This window comes from Lotus japonicus, chromosome 2 (genome assembly GCF_012489685.1).
Source record: "Lotus japonicus ecotype B-129 chromosome 2, LjGifu_v1.2".
NCBI lineage: Eukaryota > Viridiplantae > Streptophyta > Magnoliopsida > Fabales > Fabaceae > Lotus > Lotus japonicus.
In genome coordinates this window covers 63294395-63313896 of record NC_080042.1, presented here as the reverse complement: position 1 = coordinate 63313896, position 19502 = coordinate 63294395, and the positions used below count along the sequence as shown (strand labels likewise).

At 39.7% G+C, this 19502-nt stretch overlaps 2 protein-coding genes across 2 annotated transcripts; both read right to left on the bottom strand.

The window, feature by feature from the left end:
- Positions 1 to 156: 156 nt before the first annotated feature.
- Positions 157 to 15163, bottom strand: LOC130738797 (ras-related protein RABA6a-like). The gene is made up of 2 exons (XM_057590950.1): positions 14756 to 15163; positions 157 to 856 (listed from the first exon to the last, which is right to left on the bottom strand). Exons 1-2 carry the CDS (start codon positions 14974 to 14976, stop codon positions 421 to 423), a joined length of 657 nt encoding a protein of 218 aa, XP_057446933.1. The 5' UTR covers positions 14977 to 15163; the 3' UTR covers positions 157 to 420.
- A 2291-nt stretch (positions 15164 to 17454) lies between these two features.
- On the bottom strand, positions 17455 to 18348 carry LOC130738796 (probable calcium-binding protein CML27). The gene has a single exon (XM_057590949.1). The coding sequence runs from the start codon at positions 18252 to 18254 to the stop codon at positions 17694 to 17696; it is 561 nt and encodes a 186-aa protein (XP_057446932.1). The 5' UTR covers positions 18255 to 18348; the 3' UTR covers positions 17455 to 17693.
- Between the last annotated feature and the right edge of the window lie 1154 nt (positions 18349 to 19502).

Below are 19502 nucleotides of genomic sequence, written 5' to 3'. Positions count from 1 at the left end.
CTCAAGACATTAAACATTCTTCAAGTATCACGAATCATCGGTCGGTCTCTTTAATGTAGAAAAAATTCCTAATTGTTAAGTGTTTTTCCAAGTGAAAGTTACAATTTCATGAATCATTTAGCAAGGCCCTTGCAAAACAAAGAATCACCAGCAAAATCATCCAACAAAATGTTCCTACAATCAAGAAATTATTTGACAAAAAGTTTGGTAACAACTAAGAACCTACTAACAAGAGAAAACCATAATTTACATTTTAACATCAATTCACTGCTTCCATAAAACATTGCCATGAGCATTATGTATTAAAAAGAAAAGCCCAATGGAAGGGGGGAAATAATACGAAGTGGGAAAATAGGAAGAATCAATTGTTGAATTAGTCGTAGTCACTTGGATAGTAGCTAAAATTCATCAAGGAAACTCTCATCTTGAACAACAATTAGCTTGTTTAGTAGCAGTCACTTCATCAGCTACTTGAATCTCCTTTCCAATTGGAACACTTAATGTTGTTGGCCCATTCATTTTGGTTTCCAAGCTTTTCTGGCTTATGATGTCATGGATCTTAGTGATCATTTCTAAGAATGCTTCCTCAACATTCAAATTCTGCAAAGCAGAGGTTTCCATAAAACACAACCCTTCTATTTCTGCAAACTCTTCTCCCTCTTCCTTCTCAACTTCCCTTGATTGAACCAAATCAGATTTGTTCGCCACCAGAACAACCACCATGTCCTCATTTCCGAACTCTCTCAGCTCATGTAACCATTTTATCACATTCATAAATGTTGGTCGCCTGGTTATGTCATACACTAGCATTGCCCCCAAGGCTCCTCTGTAGTATGAGCTTGTGATAGCTCTAAACCTACCACAAAATTATAAACATGTTTCTAAGAGTGAAACACAAGATCAAGTTTAAGAAATAGACCTAGTTAAAAGATATAACTTGTACTATAAAAAATGAAATGAAATAAAAACTTTTTTATGTGATTATGGAGCATATATACAATGCCAGAACATGCACACTCTCTTGATTTGGGGGCATGTATGAAAGACTAATTATCTATGTATTTAAAATTCAAGGTAACTTTTCCTAGTTTACAAACATCCTCATCTTTATGCATTAGAAATTTGATTTAGTGTAAAATTTTACACATGACAGAATTATTTTATACATGACAGAGTAACTAAAGCATTTGTGATTTGACTCACAATTCACCAAAAATAATTGTTTTTTTTCTTTTCGAATGGGGTACTTAAAATTATTTACCAACTCCATACAGACTAAATATTCCTTAATGCCATGTTTGGATCTGATTTCTTTCTCTCCATAATTAATTCTAACACAAAAGCTACTCACATAAGATTTTATCCAGAATTGATTTTAACTTCAAAATTAGTAGATTTTTTTATTAAGATTAGGGTATCCACCCACATTAGTGACTAATCTCTTCATGATACTTGCACTAAGCGGTAAATAATTGACTATAAAATGTATTATATTTTCATGAATAAGGATTGAATATTTGATTAAATGATGAAGTGAGCAACCAGTCTATATGATTAGAACCAATAAGTTTAAAATTAATTGTGGAAACACTATATGTATAAATAATTGTCAGCACTTTTTTCAGCTGAGCAAAGAAAACATGATTTTTTTCATGATTATAGTGTAGAGTTCACCTTACAATATTTTTTTCATAGAATTTGGGTGTAGGTGGCTGACTGTGAGGTAAGGTGAGATCATTGACAATTAGAAAGAAGATATTGATAGTGGGGTTGGTGACCAGAACTTGCAACATTTCACATGTATTTCAGCCTATTGATAGCCGACTTGATTTTTGTTCTTACTCCTAATCATATTCATGTTACTCCCAATCATTTTCAGCTTTGCTTTCTTATGCAGAAGCTGAACATGTTCAATCCTTGTCTTGGACCCGCCTCGCCCAACCTTACTCTATTTTTTAGACTGAGAATTGAGAAATACTAATACACTATCATGTATATATGTTGGAATTATTTTATGAGTATATTGGAAATTGGAAATTTGATCTTTATATTATTTGATATCTTCTGCAACTGTATAAACCGGTCATTTTGACATTCTTCAAAAATTACACCTACATAAATCGCTGAAATGACAAGCTTATTCGGGGAAAAGTATCACAAAAATACCCTTAAAATCAAAATTTCAGTACTACTTTGCTCAAAACCTTCCGTCATTGTTGTTAAATCCATCACTAACTGACATCTTCTGTGACTACCATGCCACCTAGAATCTTCCACCACCAATTACAGTGGCTACCCATCTCTTAGCCCGAATAAATTTAGCTTTTGGAAAATCTTGAAGAACTGGCACATGGAACCAATATTAGCTTATTAAGGAGTTTAGACATAGGTAAAAATCCAAACTCATCAAAGCTAATTAAAGAGAGTACACCAAAAGCAGAGAAAGTTAAATCACGAGGAAGAATATGACATCTCTTGAAAAGGATGAATGACATTTTCACAAGAGTAAAAAATCATTTAATAGAGTAAAATATGACTAAAATAGAGGCTTTATTGCTTGGTCACACTATAATAATGGGTTCTTGTTCTTTGGCAGTATGGAGTGGATCAAGACCAAAGATCAATCATATTCACCAGGAATTTCTCCACCATTTTCGTAACATCTAGTAGTATGTGATAACATGAAATCATGATTTGATATTTACTATTTTTTATATTTTTACCTTTTACTCCTTTGAATCGATATTTAATGAGCTTTTATATCTCTACATGGATAACTTGATGAGATTCATCACCACATAGTACTAAATGTTACGAAATAAAAAAACTCATTAAATATCAATTCAAATGAGTAAAAGTATAAAAAATAGTGAATATCAAATAATGATTTCATGTTAGCACATAGTACTAGATATTACGAAAAAGGAGGAGAAATTCCTGACGACGAATATGCTTGATCTTTGGTCTTGATCCACTCCATACAGCTAAAGAACAAGAACATATTATTATAGTGTGACCAAGCAATAAAGCCCATATTTGAGTCATATTTTATTCTATTAAATGATCTTTTACTCTTGTGAAAACGTCATTCATCCTCTTCAAGAGATGTCATACCTCAGTGATTTAATTTTCTCTGCTTTTGGTGTACTCTCTTTAATTAGCTTTAATTTGATGAGTTTGGATTTTTACCTATGTCTAAACTCCTTAATAAGCTAATATTGGATCCATTTGTCATTTCTTCTAGATTTTCCAAAAGCTAAATTTATTCGGGCTAAGAGATGGGTGGACACGGTAATTGAGTTGATTATTGTTCCAAAATGGATACGGTATTGTTATCACACTGTCATTAGACAATAATGGTGGTAGATGTTTCGGGTGATAGTTGTAAAATGTTCCAAATAATGGAAATCTTACTTATCGAATTCAAAAAAATTACAGCAATTTTTTGAAATAAAAACACAAAAAGCTTAAACTAAAATTATAAAGTTCAAAACTAACTTTAATATTTTAAATTTCAAAATTAAAAGTCACCTCAAATGGTGCCTATAAGCAAGTTAAAGTTTTTACCTAATGGCATTAAATTAATTATCACATGTTTAAATTATATATATTATATATGGCCTCACCTCATGTTTTAACATTTAGTTATCACATTCTATTCGTCAAGCAACCTACAGTAGTAGGTACATTTTGTTGGTGCACCATATTACATTTTCAAAGTAATTTGATTCAAACACACATTAAGACAAATATTGGACAATTCAATGCATTACCGTGTTGAATGAGCACTTGTTTTAATTAAAGTATAAACAAATATGAACGAAAAGTGGACTGGGCGGGACATAAAGAAGATTATGTCCCGCCCAAAATGAACAATAAACCATTGACGATAGCCAAGGCGGGAAAGGCAACATGACGAGCTTCATTGCCCTCCCTTAGGTGATGGACCCACAAGCCAGCTGGAAGATTCCTTTGGATTTGTCTTATGTGTACGGGGATTTGGGCCCTGATTGTCAGGCCCAAATATAGGAAAGATCCATATCATGACCACCCCCTCTATAAAAGGGGAGGTCATCCACTTGTACGAGACCAACTTTTTCAGCATTAATGAGAATATTCCTTTTATGGTAGTTTTGCTATTTTAGTGCTCTGCTAGGGTTTACCTTTTGTCTTTCTCTTACATAAGCTTGCCCTAGTACAGAACATTGGCGCCGTCTGTGGGGAAGACTCAGCTCTTCCGGTGACAGAAGGAGGAATCGCGAGCCATGGAGACTCGTTCATACGGCGTAGGTCGGCGCGATCATCGCCGGCGCGGTGGTGGTCGACACGGCGGTCGCGCCGGCGGACGAAACAACAACCGTCCCGTACTGGACGACCAAGAGCAGGAAGCTTCCTCGGAGGGGGTCCACTCAGTGGCGCCGTCGCCGGCGTCATTGGTGAATGCAGCTCCGGGAAGACCTTCAGATCTGATCGCTAAATCAGATCCAGGTGTTCGGCGGCGTTCAACGCCGCCTGACTACGTGAACTTGGAAGATCTTAAAACAACTGCTCCACGGAGAGTGCAAGAGGCAGTGACAGGTATCACGCCTGCGGCTTTGCAACAAATGTTAGATACCTTGCAGAAGGTGCAGTCCCAAAACGAGCAGTTGCAAGCCCAAGTTGAGTATCTTACTCAGCGGCAGAATTTTAAGCAAGAACAACGCCTGGAGGCGGAGGATGTAGTTGAATTCCAACCTTTTGTTCCAGCCATCACTAGGGTGGACATTCCAAAGCACCTGCAAACCATGGCATTAGACGCCTTTTCGGGCGAATCTGATCCTATGGAGCATCTTAGATACTTCAATACTAAAATGGTGATCGGCGGGGCGTCGGATGCGGTAAAATGTCGATTATTGCCTTCCACGTTCAAGGGCATGGCGATGCAGTGGTTCATTCGACAACCGCCCTTCTCCATTGATAATTTCACTGATCTGTCCACTAAGTTTCTGACTCAATTTTCCGCCAATAAAACCACAAAAGCAACAATGTTTGATCTTATCAGCATACATCAGCAACCAGGCGAGAAATTAAAAACCTACATGGCACGCTTCAGCAAGATGGCGGTGCAGTTGGAGGATGAAAATCCAGATGTCTGTTTGGCGTCATTCAAAAATGGCCTTCGGGCGGGAGATTTGAATAGAGACTTAACAAGGCGACCGGCGAAGGATATGATGGATCTTCGCGCTCGTGTTCAAGAGTTCATATTGATTGAGCAAGATGACCAGAAGAAACAAGAAAGAGAGGAAGGACGTAAGCAGTCTCAATCTGGCGGTGTTTCACAAGACAAATCTAAGGCGGGGAAGGAAACCAGGATAGCGCAAACCCCCCGCGTACCAAGACCGGGACCATACCACAACTCTAAACCTGGCTTTCAAAATACATGGCACAGAAATTCACAAGGTCCCGCTGCTGCCACAGCTGGTCAGCCTGGTGCTTCGCCAACGCCAATCCCACTTACTAAGTTGAATGCACCCTTAAGTACCATTTTAAGGGCGGTTGGACAGACCAACGTTGTGCAGTACCCACCACCCCCACGGCGACCGCCAGCTAACGTGGACACCAATAGGTGGTGCGAGTACCACAGAGCGTTGGGGCATACGACAGATAATTGCTGGAATTTAAGGCGGGAAATTGATCGCTTGATTAAAGCTGGCCATTTGGCAAACTTTGTCAAAGACATAGCAGCGCCGGAGGTAGCTAAAATCACTCAAGGGGACAAAGGTAAAGGTAAAGAGATAGTTGAAGAGTTGGGCGATCCTGCTGGGGAATGCTCATCTATTGCAGGAGGATTTGGCGGGGGTGCAATTTCAAGTAAGGCTAGAAAACGCTACGTAGCGGCAGTACACTCAGTACAGGAGTCGAACGAAGGCGAGTGTTGGGTGAATCATTCCCCTATTATATTCACCCCTCAGGATTTTGCGCATGTAATTCCCCATGACAACGATCCAATTGTGGTAACAATTAGGGTTAACAATTATGTGACAAAGAAAGTATTCTTAGACCAGGGATCTTCGGCAGACATCATCTATGGAGACGCCTTTGATCGCCTGGGACTAAAGGAATCAGATTTGAAACCATACAGGGGAACTTTGGTGGGATTCACAGGAGACCGTGTCAGTGTGCGGGGATACGTCGAAATTCCGACTGCCTTTGGAGAAGGAGAGTTTGTCAAGAAGTTTCAAGTAAAGTACTTAGTATTGGCGTGTAGAGCCAATTACAACGTACTCTTGGGGCGAGACACCCTCAATAAGGTCTGCACGGTCATCTCAACTGCTCATTTAACTGTTAAATATCCCGCCTGCAACGGGAAGGTCGGGATATTGCGTGTAGACCAGAATGCAGCAAGGGAATGCTATTTGAGGAGCGTGGCGCTCTATGGGCGGAAGGCCGCAAAGGAGAGCCACCGAATTACAGAAATCTTCCCACAAGAAGGATTTAGCTTGGACCCAAGAGATGATGCTGATGATTTTCGCCCACAACCGCTGGAAGAAACCAAGCAGGTGCAAGTCAAGGACAAGTTTCTAAAGATTGGCAGTGGGTTGACAACAGAACAAGAGGACAGACTAATCACCCTTCTGGGTGATAATCTAGATCTCTTCGCATGGACCATCAATGATGTACCAGGGATTGATCCCAAGGTGATCACCCACAAGCTAGCCATACGACCAGGGGCGACCCCGGTCATCCAACCAAGGCGAAGAATGAGTGAAGAAAAGAACAAGGCTGTGCAAGTAGAGACTGAAAAATTGATCAAGGCCCGCTTCATCCGTGAGGTACAGTACCCAACGTGGCTCGCCAATGTTGTAATGGTCAAGAAGGCCAATGGGAAATGGCGAATGTGCACGGACTACACGAGCCTGAACAAAGTGTGTCCCAAAGATTCGTACCCACTTCCCAATGTTGACAAGCTTGTGGATGGAGCTTCAGGGAATGAACTTTTAAGTCTCATGGACGCTTATTCGGGCTATAATCAGATTATGATGCATCCCTCGGATGAGGAAAGTACAGCATTCATGACCAATCAGGCGAACTATTGTTACAAGACAATGCCTTTTGGTTTGAAGAATGCAGGAGCTACGTACCAACGGCTCATGGACAAAATTTTTTCAAAGCAAGTAGGCAGGAATATGGAGGTGTATGTGGATGACATGATTGTAAAATCCGCCAGGGCTAGTGATCATGGCGGCGACCTTAAAGAAGCGTTTGATCAGTTAAGAACATATCAAATGAAGTTAAACCCTGAGAAGTGTTCTTTTGGGATCCAGGGAGGAAAATTCTTGGGATTTATGTTAACATCAAGAGGAATAGAAGTAAACCCAGATAAGGGAAGGGCGATCTTGGAAATGAAAAGCCCAACAAGTATAAAGGAGGTTCAGCGTTTGACAGGGCGAATGGCCGCCTTGTCACGTTTCTTGCCAATGGCGGGTGACAAAGCGGCCCCGTTCTTCACATGTTTAAAAAAGAATTCAAAGTTTCAGTGGACAGAGGAATGCGAACAAGCTTTTACCAAATTGAAAGAAACATTGGCCACATTACCGGTACTCTCCAAGCCAACACCAGGCGTTCCATTAGTGCTCTATTTGGCGGTTACTGACAAGGCGGTAAGTACGGTTTTGCTCCAGGAAGAAGGAAAAAAGCAGAAAGTTATATATTTCGTGAGCCATACTTTACAGGGGGCAGAATTGCGGTACCAAAAAATTGAAAAGGCGGCTTTGGCGATTCTGAAAACTGCAAGGCGCCTCAGACCTTACTTCCAAAGTTTCCAAGTCAAAATTAAAACTGATGTTCCCTTAAGGCAAGTACTTCAGAAGCCTGATTTATCAGGGCGATTGGTTAGCTGGTCGGTTGAGCTGTCAGAGTATGACTTACAATATGAGCCAAGGGGCCAAGTCACAGTCCAGAGTTTAATTGACTTCGTGGCGGAATTAACACCCACTGAAGGAGAGAAGACTCAAGGAGAATGGGTCCTGTCTGTGGATGGATCCTCTAATAACACTGGAAGTAGGGCGGGAATAACAATCGAAAGTCCAGATAAAATGATCATTGAACAGTCTCTCAAGTTCGAGTTCAAGGCGAGCAATAATCAATCTGAGTACGAGGCTCTAATTGCCGGCTTAAGGTTGGCCATTGAATTGGGAGTCCAGAAGTTATTTATCAAAGGAGATTCGCAGTTAGTGGTTAAACAAGTGAAAGGTGAGTACCAGGTGAAGGATCCGCAACTGTCCAAATATTTGGAAGTGGTGCGCAGATTGATGATGGAGGTCAAAGAAATCAAAATAGAACATGTCCCGAGGGGACAAAATGAGAGGGCTGATGTGTTGGCAAAGTTGGCAAGCACAGGGAAATTGGGCAACTACCAGACAGTCATTCAAGAAACCCTGCCTCGCCCGAGCATTGATTTGGTAGAAATAAAGTTGAAAGCTGTAAAGTCAGTCAGTGAGGGCGAGGTATCTTGGATGGAATCGATTAAAACCTTCTTAGAGAACCCACCAAAGGAGGATGATTTGAACACGAGAGCAAAACGAAGGGAAGCCAGTTTTTACACACTGGTGGATGGAGAGTTGTATCGGCGAGGAATCATGTCTCCTATGCTCAAATGTGTCGATATCAAGGACGCCCTCGGAATAATGGCGGAAGTCCACGAAGGCGTGTGTTCTAGTCATATTGGCGGGCGATCCTTGGCAGTTAAGGTGATAAGAGCAGGATTCTATTGGCCAACGATGAAGAAGGATTGTTTGGAGTATGTTAAGAAATGTGAAAAATGTCAAGTCTTTTCTGACCTACACAAGGCTCCACCAGAAGAATTAACAACCATGATGGCGCCTTGGCCGTTCGCCATGTGGGGGACCGATATTTTAGGACCATTCCCTGTGGCGAAGGCACAAATGAAGTACATCATCGTCGCGGTTGATTACTTCACTAAGTGGATAGAGGCTGAGGCAGTAGCAACTATCACGGCCGCTAAGGTCAGGAGCTTCTTATGGCGAAGGATTATTTGTAGATTTGGGGTTCCCAGGGCATTAGTAATGGACAACGGAACACAATTCACAAGTAGTGTTACCCGAGAATTTTGTACAGAAATGGGAATCGAGATGCGATTTGCCTCTGTAGAACATCCACAGACCAATGGGCAGGCTGAATCGGCTAACAAAGTTATCCTGAAGGGTTTAAAGAAGAAACTGGATGAGGCAAAAGGGCTTTGGGCGGAGGAACTACCAGGCGTTCTTTGGGCATACAACACCACGGAGCAGTCAAGCACAAAGGAAACCCCGTATCGTCTAACTTATGGAACTGACGCCATGCTCCCAGTGGAAATTGAAAATCAAAATTGGCGAGTGGCTCGGTTTAATGAAAATGACAACGGAGAAAACTTAATAGCAAATCTAATTATGCTGCCCGAGGAACAACGAGAGGCCCACATAAGAAATGAGGCGGGAAAAGTGAAGGTGGCAAGAAAATTCTCAACAAAAGTGGTGCCAAGAAAAATGAGGGTAGGAGACTTAGTGCTCCGAAAAAATACAATGCCCGATAAACACAACAAACTCTCACCCAACTGGGGCGGGCCTTACAGGATTATTGGCGATGTTGGAGGAGGAGCTTATAAGTTGGAACAACTAAGCGGTCAAAAGGTTCCACGAACATGGAACGCCTCTCATCTAAAGCAGTATTTTAGTTAGTAGAAACAACAAATGTGAACAAAGTCGCACTCTTTTTCCCTTTCTTTGGAAAGGTTTTTAATGAGGCGACAATTGTAATGAAGGGACAATTGTTCCCATACGAAAGAAAATTAATGAAAAGATCATTTCAACAGAATCATATATGTTTTGAATTTTTATTACGAGTTCATGCAATGCAAATCGTATCAAGGTATGCAATACCGCGAGTAAACCTTTCGGAATAAGAAAGTATCGCCTTCAAAAGTTAAAAGCCTTGGCAATTCTAGTGGCCACTAGAAACCAAGCCTCGTCGAAAAATCGGCTAAGGTATATAACAACGAAAGTTGGGAACAACTAAAAACAACGAATGAACTTAAGATGATATCCATTTAAAGTAGAAAAAAGGGGGCGATGCCCATACATGATTTGGAATGAAAATAAAACAGGGCAATGCCCAAAGAAAAATTTCAACTTCGTAAAATAAAAACAAATTCAAGCCAGGTTCTCGTTGTTGGCGTTGTTGCCCTGGCTTGTCCCAGCTTGAGGATCTTCCTTCCCTTGATCCTCATTCCTGTGCTGCTCATTCCCATCCTCGCCATCTTCCTCAGGCTCACTCTCATCATTGAATTGGGGAAGGAGATCGAGGCTAATGTCATCATCACCAACTACTTGACCATCCTTGATCTCCTTCAGCCACCCAATGCGGGAAAGATCAAAGCCCGGCTCAACTACACTGATCTGCTCTTTGGCCGCCAGAAAGCCTTGAGCATATTGGAGAGAAGCACGCCCTAGGATGGAAGCATTCAGGCGATCATGTTTCTTCTCCAACTTTTGATATTTGGCTTGAATGGCAGTGTGCTTGTCATTTATGGCTTCTTTAAGAGACTTGGTCTTTTGAAGAAGCAGGTCCGAAGCAGCCAAGTCTTCAGTTAATTTAGCACACTTCTCCTCAGCAGATTTCAGCTTGTTGTTGGCGGTCTCAGCATCAGTTTTAGCCCGTTCATAGGCTGTCTTGTAATCAGCTGCCTTCTTCTCAAAACGGTTTTTGGCTGAGATCAACTCTTTCACACACTGAGCCATTCCCGCTACAGTACTGGCGGCAGACAGTGCGTGATGGATCGCCATGGAAGCAATGTTGGGGGGACCCTGACCGGAAATGTCCTTGTGAATCCGGTTGTCAAAAGTACGGGTCATGAATTCCAGCCCATTGAAGTGAGGATCCGACAAGCTCAGCAAGGGGGGAGGAGCTTCGCCACCAATGGCTGAACTAGGCCCAGCCTGGCCAAATGGAGTTGATGGGCGGTTGATCAGCGTGCTTGAATCTTGTTGAGGGGGCGGGACATTGTCATGTCCCTTCTTTTTCTCAGCGGGACGACTTTTTGAATCAAGAGTTGATTGGTGGAGAGGCTTACCACCAGCAGCACCTGAAGTTTTTTGACGTTTAGGGTCCCTGACGTTGTCAGAACCCGAGGTACCTTCATTCTTCTTCTTCTGCTCAGTTTCGGCGGCCCTCTTTTTCGCCGCCGCAGCAGACTGGGCGAGGTACTCCTTCATCTTGAGTGGGTTCGCGTCAACCTTGCCTTTTCCCATCGTAGCTGTACGGAAAACATCAATTAGACGAGATACATGAACAAAAAGAAAAAGAAGTTACGTACAAAGATTATAAACTTACTAAAAAATTGATTTAAAGTGCCGGATTTCGACGCCTCAATCAAGTCGTGACCGGAAATTACTGGTAGTGTGCGGAGGTAATCGGCGACGCCTTGTTCAGATTCATCCAAGGCGTCGTATGAAACAGATATTTTTCGGCGAGGGTTCTTTGTCCAGTAAAAAGGGAAGAGGGGGTTATTGTCAGAATCTCGGAACAAGTTCTTTATTTCGGGCGACTCCACAACTTTAAAGTATTTCTTCTGCCATACTTTGTAATGGCTTTTAAGGGCGGTAAACCGACTCATGTTCTTACGGGCTAATAGTGGAACCCATTTCACAGAAGTAGGTTTAGTGGTGACTGATTTATAGAAAAGGAAGAACAAGGGATAGGTTGGAGTGAAACTCAAGTGTTCACAAAGAATTTCAAAGCAGCGGAGGAAACCCCAGGCGTTGGGCTGGAGTTGGCAAGGCGCCACATTCAGAAAAGAAAGAACGTGACATATAAACGGCGAGAAAGGAAGTTTAATGTTTAAATCTAAGAAGAAGTAGCCATAAACAAAGAAAAAATCGGGCGATCCATCGTCTGGTTCTTTACGCAACAGAACACAGTCATCTTCGCCACATGGGAGGACATTCAACAGATGATCTTCATTATTCGAGGTGGCGGGATCTATCTTCGTGAACCCTTGAGCAGAAATTCGAAGCGAACTAATGCTCCCAACGCTGCTCCAGATAGAATGCAACAGACATTTATCTTCAACTAAATGCACGTCAGAGCGCCATTCAGGTGAAGACAAATCTCCGTTAGAGGAGAGAATTGAGTCTACAGAGCCGGCGGGACCGGAATCATCATGGGTAGAAGGCGAGGAATGAATTTCAATTATAGAAGGGGCGACAACTTCCTCCTCCGTGGAGGGTGAAGAAAGTTCTAGGGAAGAAAGGCTAGCGTTTGGTAAAGACATGCGAGGCAGTTTCATAAAAAGAAGATGAACAGAGTTAAAAGTAAAAAGAAGACGAACAGAGTTAAAAGAAGAAAGAAGATGAACAGAGTCAGAAAAAAGAAGTAAACGAAGAGTCTCAAGAAAGAGAAAAACTAACCAGAGGGAGAAACGTGAATTTGAGAAAGGAGAACGTCGGCGATAGGGGAGCACCGCGCAATGACGACGGCCGGAGGAAGAAAAGGTTCACCGGAGTTCAAAGAAGAGAATGAAAGCTGCGGTGAAAAGGGTTTTCAGAGCAAAAGTGAAAAATGAAAAGTGAAAAGGGGATTTTATAGAGAGAAAGGAAGAGAGAGAATGAGTGGGGGAAGATCGTGGGATCGTGGGATTTGAAATTCGAAAAGTTAGGAAGCGAAAAGACATTACTCCTCGAGACGCGCAACTGAAGATTGCATTTATAACAAATGATGACGAAATCCCGGAAAATAAGGATACGTGCGTCAGTTGAAAAGACGTGGTTGACGGTTATGATTAATGGCGACATATCTTTGAAACGGCAACAAAGGTGGCGAAGCGTGAAAATGGCGATGTAACAACGAAGGTAAAATGGCGATGAACGAATAAACAATAGAGGCGAACTACTAGGTAACATGATGAAGACATTTCAACTCTTTACTCGAGTCTCATGTCTTGGGGGCATGTGGACTGGGCGGGACATAAAGAAGATTATGTCCCGCCCAAAATGAACAATAAACCATTGACGATAGCCAAGGCGGGAAAGGCAACATGACGAGCTTCATTGCCCTCCCTTAGGTGATGGACCCACAAGCCAGCTGGAAGATTCCTTTGGATTTGTCTTATGTGTACGGGGATTTGGGCCCTGATTGTCAGACCCAAATATAGGAAAGATCCATATCATGACCACCCCCTCTATAAAAGGGGAGGTCATCCACTTGTACGAGACCAACTTTTTCAGCATTAATGAGAATATTCCTTTTATGGTAGTTTTGCTATTTTAGTGCTCTGCTAGGGTTTACCTTTTGTCTTTCTCTTACATAAGCTTGCCCTAGTACAGAACAAAAAGTATAAACAAATATGAATCCAATGTCAAAGCTTAGATTTCGATTCATTTTATGATAATCCTAGTGTCATCAAAGGTCCCACGGCTGAAAGGATTCCAGTTATAGTTTTGGTTTTCACCACAAAACCAAACCTGTACTCAATTGGCACATTAATATTAGTTGTTGCCTTCTATATTTTTTTTATATAATCAAATTCAAGATATGATCACTATCACCGATGAGTGGGAAACAGTTAAAAAAATTGTTGTATTTTTCTTTTCCATTTTTGCCCTCCTTTTATGTGAAATGTGTGTTTGGATAAACAAAATAATAAGCATTAAGGTACACATATAAATACTTTTTTTAACCCAGCAGAAATACTTAAAAAATTCGATAAATTAAAAAAAGTTAAGCTTAAAATATTTTATAACTTATATAAGTAGGTCACAAGATACTTATATAATTCTTTTAAAAAAAAATACTTATATAATTAATAAAATAAGTTGATAAATTAAAATAAAATTAAGCTTAAATTTTTTTATAACTTATATAAGTAGGTCACAAGATACTTATATAATTAATAAAATAAGTTGACTTAGTAGTTCAACACTTCGTTCATTAAGCAAGTAATTCGGGGTTTGATTCCCGACACTTGCAAATGTAAAAAAACTTAGCCTCCTACAATTTAATTAAAAATGTTTTATATAATTATTTAAGATAAACACAAATTAACTTTTTCAGATAAGTTCTTATTTGTAGTCACCAATAAAAAACAAACAACACAAAATTAGCACCCAAAAATGCGAAAAAAACAAAAGGGGGTGGGGCAAAGATGTTTGTGGGGAAGTAGATAAGGGATTTTAAGGATAGTAAGTGGGACATGATTGAAAGACTAATTATATACAAGTTAGTTAGCTTAGTTCATTCATTTCTTCTAGACTAAGCAAGCATAAAGAACACCGACTTTGAAAATTAAAAATTCCAGGTGGAGAAAAACGTTCACAAAAAAAGGAAGAAAATAACAACATCCAAAACAGAGACCGAAAAACTAGAGTACCATGCAACTGATTCAGTTCTGGTCTCTGCATTCTACATATTCAAAAAAGGGTTTTCATGAATTTGGTTAACCATTGATAAGAAAAAAAAAAAAAGAGGGTAAACCATAGAAAAAACAAGTAAAGTGTCAAATTGAAGGCCAATCAAAGAAACAAAATACACCGGCTATGTTTGAAATCTAATAATAAATCAATGCAAACAGATGTTAGCAAACACGCACTTTAGATAATAAAAAGTGAATGAAATTGGTTCGTTCACGTTGCACTTAATTAATATCTAAACATGCAAATACATGAAGTGGTTGATGATGAAAACGAAGTGAGAAGAGAGAGGGAGCATGAGTTAGTTAGTTTACCTTTCTTGGCCGGCAGTGTCCCATATCTGAGCTTTGATGAGCTTATCTCTGACTTTAATGTTCCGGTAAGCGAATTCGACACCTATCGTGGGCTTTGAATCCAAACGGAACTCATCTTTTGCAAACCTTGAGATCAGATTTGATTTCCCAACTCCAGAGTCTCCAATCAGAACAGCCTTGAACAGGTAATCACACTGCTCATCAAATGCATCAGCAGCCATATACACATATATGAATCAATCACCCTTAATCAAGAGGAGGATTCAAAGGAAATGAAACTCAAGGAGGAGAGAAAACACTTGAAATTGACCAAATTATGAAACTATGTTGGTTTGTTAGATACTAGCTTGAAAGCAGGGGAGGGGCACTATCATATATTGTAACCGGCCTGTATAGTAAATGGAGTCCTTTATTTTTGGATGTGGACATAAAAGGGTGCTATTCATTTATAAATTATATGTTTAAAAAATTGAACCTCTCGTTAAACCGAATGATTCGATCGTCATCGACTCAATAATAATTTAATATATCTCTTTAATATTGTATAATATTAATTAATAAATTAACATAAATATTAAGAAATGAATATCTAATCCACATCCATAAAAAAAATATATCTAATCGACATAAAATAATTATACTATATTACTATATATGTGTCTCATACAATAAAAAGTTAATAACTTCTAATGACTTGTTTTCTTCGCAGAAGCTTATGTCTCCATGTACCCAAAAAAAAAATGCTTATGTATTCAATGGCAATATTGGTGGGTGATATGTTTTGTATAAGCGGCTGAAGACATGCTCTAGTCCATGGTGGTGACCGGAGCCATACCACCCAAATTTTCCTAAAAAAATAGCTTGGATTTGAATATAAAAATTAAGAGAAAAATAAAAAATGAGAAAATGAGACATGAAAATTATAAACTAAAAATGATGTGATTATTTTTGGGAGAGGGTTTATTCCTCACATTTATAATGGACAAGTATCATTAAATATGTGTAGCTGGGGATGGGCCTCTTCATGCTAATGTCTTTGAAAGGTTCTCTGTTTTTTAGCTTATCGCAACTAACAGATTGGTTGTCCAATGGTATGCTGTTAAGATCATAGCCATTTCAGGATGGAAGACATAAAGGTGATGATTCCAAAGTATTCCATTCTTTAGAAAATATTGCAGTGCATATGATGATTACTTGTTTGTGGCTAGATGCTATCAAAATGATCAAATTAGTATGGTTTGGCAATAAATGTCTAGATTTGTATAACAGATAATTACTGATGTTAACATCAAACACTTGGTTACTGCTCTACTTTGGGTTTTAAGCTCAGGATCAAAATTCAAATTAGGCTGATTCTTAACAGGCCCATTATTCTTCTAACTATTTGGATATTCATATTTGGACTTTTCAAAAAAAACAAAACACGCATTTTGGTGGTACTTGATCGGTTGATCCAATCCTACTAGAAATTAGAAGCAAACCCTCACTTGAGTACACAAAAACAATATTATCAATCATCATTAGAATCTTTGTCCAAAAAAAATATCATCATTATTCATTAGAACTTTTTCTGGTTATCTCTATCTTTACCCTGATTTTCATTTATTTAAAATTTGTTATATTCTGGTTAATATCTGCAGGTTTATCATTCAGATTTCTTAATAGATGCATCATATTTTATTTGGTTAATGACTTAATGTGCTTAATGAGTTTAGCACCATTTTCACATGGTACAGTTTACACTCATTCTCACTTGAAAAATGTTCAAGCAAGGTTAGCGCCACAAAAACTGATACATGATACAATTTAAATAGAGTTCAAGTTCAACCAAAACTGCTAAAACATAGCAGCACTGCCACATGCTAACAACTCAATATCCCTGAACTTCTTCCTAAAAATAAGGTACACTACTAACAGTAATATAATGAATCAAACAAACTCCTAGGACAACTTCAGTAATTCAGGCATATTTAGCTAACACACTCTCCCTTAAACTAAACTTAATTGAACAAACCACGAGGTGTCGCGTGGTGGTTGTTCACCTTATCCCTTAACCATGAGGTCTCTGATTCGATCCTTGCTAATGCTCATGATAATTAAGCACATTTCATGGTCAACCATTTACCACTTACGAACACCTGTGGCGAGTAACCTTTGGTCTTACCCAGGAACAAGGATTTTAAGAAAGTTTAATGGTTGATGAGATATTGTCGCAATAGACCTTGGCAGCTATATTCTGTTCCATCTTCATTCCTGCTATTATTCCACTACTCTCATCCAAACAACTTGACAAGCAACTGAAAAAACATACTCTTCTTCTGTTCCTTCTTGAAACTGGAAGCAACTGTACTAGAAGTCCTAAGATGAAAATATAACCTTATGTTCCTTCTTATGCTTCTCTACTCATCCAAGTCCTACAAAATCACTATCTACAAACCCAAAACCAAATTAATTCACTTTTATCCCCCTTCCTGAAGAACAAACCACAGCTAGTTGTTGCTCCTACGAGATATCTCGAAATCCTTATAGCGGCAAGGAGGTGTTGCTGCTTAGCCGTGTCAAAATCCTGCTTCTCCGATCCACCTTAAACTCAACATGTCTACGTGCTTGAGATAACCACATTTGTTTTAGCTCTAACGTCAAACCAAACATGCACTAACTAATTTACAAATCAATTCCACAATAAGAATTAAGCAAAATGACCAAAAGAATAAAAAACACACTCAAGAAAAACTGCGAAGAACGCAAGCTCCATTGAATTTTACAACAAACGAAGCCAAAGAAAATTTCTATTTTCATCTTGATTCAATTTCAATCTATGTCAGAAGTTTAACTAGTGTGATCAACCATCACACCACAAAGATTATTTATGCTATCTTCATAGAAGAAAAACAAACAAGAATCGTACTGTGGAAGCAGCAGCAACACCGGCGAAGACTCACAGTTGCTCCGGTCCGGAGCCATTGACGCTACGATTCTGAGAAGTCATCATCTGCTTGAACTCATCGAAGTTGACACTCCCATCGCCATCAGAATCAACAGACTTGATCATATCACGGCATTCCTCAACGGAGCACTTCATCCCGAGGCGATTCAAGGCCAGATGAAGCTCCGCCTCGGAGATGAGGCCGTTCCCGTCACGGTCATACAGATCGAACGCGTCACGGAGCTCGGCGGTTCCTCCGTCCGGCGCGTCGGAGCGGCAGAAGGCAGCGAACTCCGGGAGGCTGATGAAGCCGTCGCGGTCGGTGTCGAGGTCTTCCATGACCTGCTGAAGCTCCTCCGGTGGCACGCCGGATCCGAGCGTGCGGAGGACGCTGTCGAGCTCGTCGACGGAGATCTTACCGTCGCTGTTGGCGTCGAAGCGGTTGAAGACTCTCTCGAGTTCGGCCGTGTTTTGGAGGTAGGGTGAGGCGGTGGGAGGAAGTTCCGGGTCGGTTTTTGCGGGGAACGGTGGAGTCGGGTCGGATTCTACGGGAACGGGTTGGGGAGTTGCCATTGTGTTTGAGATTGGAAGAGAGAAAGAGGTGGCGTTTGGATGAAGGCGAAGGCGATTGTGATTCGTGTGTTTGCCGGGTTTTAACTATAATAATAATAGCCTAGTAGGAGGAGTATGTAATATCATAAGACTTTAATTTTGATGCATCGACATCTTCCGTTAACCAATTAGATTTTAAAATTAAAGATTTGTCATGTTACTCAATTTAATTGGTTGACGGTGTAAAAAAAATCTTACACCGTCGGTGCATTAAATTTTTTCTCATATTATAATATCGTTTAAAATGAAGGTCAATATATGTAAGAAAATCTGCTTTGTAATCTCTTTATAATATGGTTGAATGTCTTTTTAGTTCTTTAAAATAGAAGTGAATTGTATTTAGTTCTTTCAAAAATATTATAGCTTTTAATTCCAACATTAATAAAATATGCAAAATTAGTCTTTGTTGTTCTTTATTGTGACTGTTTTAGTGCATTAGCAGAGGTTTTTAACGGTCAACAAAATATATTAGTGACGATTTAAACTGTGACAAAATGCACTGTAGGGACATACATCACTTATTTTATTAAAGTTGGGACTAAAAGCTATGAAATAATTTTAGATAGATCAAATTCAATTCACTCCTATTTTGTAGGGACTAAAAATATATTTAACCCTTATAATTTTGAGTTCTCACTCCGAAAAATGAGGTACTCAGTTTCATGACTCTTTCTCACATGAAGTCACCACAACTTCTCCTTAGAAAACCTTATCTCCCCATTTCTCGTGGACTCCACACTCAAACCCTTTACCTGGTTTTTCTCTTCCTCGTCGTACGTTTTCTTTTTCCATCAAATTGCAACTTTTTAAGGGAAAAGTCAAAGCTTCCTCTATTTAGATGCATGGGTGAAAATGAGGCGAATGAATATAAGAGAAAAGAATACAAAATAAAAGCAAATAATAGGAAAATATAAGTGATTATAAAGTTATGCAGATAAAGAGAAAGAAATGGAAAAAGAAATGGAAGTGATTGAATATTACTAAAATCTTTTAGGGCTGACACTTCGACTTCCAAAGATTTCGACACAATTTTCTCTCCACACCTTTAATTCAAGAAATCAAATATGCTTTGAAGCTATCTTCTTGACCCAAACTAGTCAAATGGAAGTGATTCAATATTACTAAAACCTTTTAGGGTTGACACTTCGACTTCCCAAGATTTCGACACGATTTTCTCTTCGCGCCTTTAGTTCAAGAAATCAAATGTGC